Source organism: Lipotes vexillifer, unplaced genomic scaffold, assembly GCF_000442215.2.
Source record: "Lipotes vexillifer unplaced genomic scaffold, Lipotes_vexillifer_v1.1 scaffold1315, whole genome shotgun sequence".
Lineage (NCBI taxonomy): Eukaryota > Metazoa > Chordata > Mammalia > Artiodactyla > Lipotidae > Lipotes > Lipotes vexillifer.
This window is the reverse complement of record NW_006785785.1, coordinates 71,122-74,410: the sequence shown is the minus strand read 5'-3', so window position 1 is coordinate 74,410 and position 3,289 is coordinate 71,122. Positions and strand designations below refer to the sequence as shown.

Sequence of the window (3,289 nt, the reverse complement as noted above, 5' to 3'; positions counted from 1 at the left end):
GAATGCCTTTTCTTTTTCTTTTCTTTTAATTTTATTAATACTTTATTTATGTCTCAGGACCTAACATAGTGTCTGACCCTTGGTTGATACTTAATAAAAATTTGTTCACCATGGCTTTGTTATTTTATTTCTAAATTTAGTGACTGTGACAGATGCTTGGATAGATCTTCTATAATTTAATTTTTGAATCAAATTTTTACACTTCTAAGTGGAGCAATTTTATATCTCTACCTTAGGCCCATACTGCCATTACTTGTTGACTATTTTTGTCTTGTCACCTCAAACAGATATCTAAAGCCCGAGTACCGTATTCTATCCTAAAATAAAAACTACCTCCAGCTTTTCCTCTGAAACTGCCTGTTCTGGTGGTGCTGTTGTTCTTTCAGCCACAACCTAAGACTCATCTTTATATCAGCTTTATTCCTTACTACCTCCCTCCTCTCAACATCACTCCAGTCAGCAAAACTTGTTGTTCTTCAAAGAATTATTTTTTGCTCCATGCTTAAGTAAAGGATGACAGGATATTCTGGCAGATAGAATATTGATTTTTTTATTTATTGAAAATGTCTTATATGAAGTATATTAGTAGGTTTTATTGTGTTCAAGGAGGAAATGACATATTTATTTAATAAACCCTTTGCTTTCTTTTCCTCAGATTGATGCCTCATCATTTACGTTGACATTTTTTGGTCAAGGGTACAGCCAAGGCTTTGGTCCTGATAAGAACAAACCAAATATCAGAATTTGTACTCAGGTGAAAGGACCAGGTATTTCACATGTGACTTAAGAATGCTTGGGAGTTTTACATTGTCTTAAGCTATAAAGTGGTGTGCTATTACAGCAGTTTCTTTTTAAAGTTTATTTGTTTTAGAAATAAATTTGCACAAATTATTTAAGTAATAATGATAAATAATTCTGTCAAAAGAAGGATTGGAATTATTGGTATCATTCAATTTTATTGTTGTGTCTCTCTGTTTTTTTTTCTTTCAGTATGATTCAGTAATTCTGAATGGAATTTTTAATATTAAGAAGACAAGGGGCTGATTGATATTTGTCTGTTCTATTCTTATAGTTAAGGGTCACTTTAAAGCAGTGTAGTTATAACATAATCAAAGCTGTGATCCAGGCTTTCTTTGGAGTCTGGATCACCCTGACATTGTTTGTAAAGTGTGTGCACATGTGCATTTTTCTGGGCAAGGTAAAAGTTTTGATAGATTGTTAAAAAGAACTGTCACTCCAAAACATTCAATAACTTATGCTGTAAATTTTAGAGGACTGTACAGAGACAATCCCACTTGTGAATTATAGTATAAGTTTAATTACCATCGTTCCTAATAGATCACAGGGGGTCTGTTGTGCAGTTTTAATCAAGCCCAATAGCAAAGATATCTTTGCATCTTGCCTTTTTTTCAAATTTCCACCTGGGTTTTTAAGAAAAGCTGTGTTCTTATTTAACATGAATATAAACACTAATGTCCTCCTTGTTTATAGACTTCTTTTAAAGTTACTTCTTAAAATTAGACTTCTTTGAGAGTTACTCAGTTGTTCTTTAAGAAATGGAGTCTTTTTTTAAAAGTGAAGTTTGATGTATTTGATTGATAAAGATCAGTGTAGTGTATGAATAGAGAAACAAGAAACCTAGGATTATTGGTAAGAGTGTGGACTTGAGCCGGCTGCCTGCATGTGATTCTGGCTCAACCACTACCTCACTTTGTGAATTTGAATGAGTCTCTTAACCTCTCTATGCCTCAGTTTCCTCATCTGTAAAATCAGTATAAAATAGTACTAGCCTAGACTGTTAGGAGAATTAAATGAGTTTAATGGATTTAAAGCACTTAATACAGTTCCGAACACTATATAAATAGTGTTCTATATAAATGTTGTTATTTTTGTTATTGCATGAACAGAGTATTTATTGAGGAAATTCTGTACACTGATACTTAGATATAAAATCTACCATTTGATTTTTGGGTGGTGTTGAATGCATATTTTATGAATACTTTCTTTTTCTTTCATCACCTGTTATCTGCAGAAGCTGGCTATGTGGCTACCCCCATAGCCATGGTCCAGGCAGCCATAACTCTACTAACTGACGCCTCTGATCTTCCTAAGGCGTAAGTCTGGTTTTCTTCAAATTTGAAGATATCTTTTTCATTTATGTTGTACTTTAGCTTATCTTGGTTCAGTTTTCAGGCATTGGGTTTTTACATAAGCAGTTACAAAACCTTTGATCCAAAGATAGAGGTAAACTTAATATTGTGAGAAGGACAGTTCCTTATTGGCCTCTAGGAACAGTGCAGAAGTACATGAGAGGAGACAGAAAAGTTTGAGAGCCATGCTTCAGTTCCTCCTGAAAATAACTCAGATCCAAAGTCAGCTACTCAAAAAAAATGTCCCTGTAGTTAAATGTTATTGGCAGGAGCCCCTAATCCATGCTGAATGATACCCAGCTGGCAGTGGGAGCCTTGACCCCAAGCATTGAGTTGATTCATGGCATCCTGGCTAGGTAAGTATCAAGTGAACTATCTTTCTGGAGCATATAGCTGTTACCCTAAAAGTAGGCCAACTTTACAAATGAGCATAGGCCTGCAGGCTTAGAAACAAATAAATTTAGGTCTGACCTGAAACAGTAGTAAGTAATAAACATAAAAATTATATAAAGTGAAACCTAATTAAATTTTCTTCAAATATTTGTATACTCTTTGAAAATATTTAGCATTTTCTAAATGTTACCCATTACATTTAAAGAAACTTCTCTTTTTCATCCAAATTGTCTTCTTTATGCTTTAGTAATAATTGATTACCTAAATTTATTTTGCCCATGTGCATATTTAATCCTCCTGAGTCTAAGGGCTGACTTTATAAACAGCATCTGTTACTTGGGTTAATAACCCTCGGTGTGCCCCTTCCAACACACACACCAGTATCATGGAAACAGTCTCATTAGTCACTGAACCAACCTAGACGGGTTTGCTGGGTACTAGTTTACTCTTGAATAATAGCTACTTGCTCATTTGGCTGATTTTAGGAATGGAACCAAAACCAGTCCATTACGGAATCAGGAATCAGGTTTTCATAAGCTCTGCATTGATTCGATAGCTAGTCCTCCAGTAAATCACACTAGCAGAGGAAAGGGCTGGAGCTGGGCGTTGTGCACTGTTTCATCTTGTTATTGTCTTACAGGGGTGGGGTCTTCACTCCTGGAGCAGCTTTCTCCAGAACAAAGTTGATTGACAGACTCAACCAACGTGGCATTGAATTTAGTGTCATTAGCAGCTCTGAAGTCTAA

The 3,289-nt window shown here is 35.1% G+C and overlaps 1 protein-coding gene across 1 annotated transcript in view; it reads left to right on the top strand.

Moving 5' to 3' along the window:
- The window catches only part of SCCPDH (saccharopine dehydrogenase (putative)), a 41,071-nt gene extending 37,782 nt beyond the window's left edge, over positions 1-3,289 (top strand). The window contains exons 10-12 of the mRNA XM_007458076.1: positions 656-767; positions 2,033-2,114; positions 3,184-3,289. Of these exons, the coding sequence (XP_007458138.1) occupies positions 656-767; positions 2,033-2,114; positions 3,184-3,289 (300 nt within the window). The remainder of the gene's footprint in view (positions 1-655; positions 768-2,032; positions 2,115-3,183) is intronic.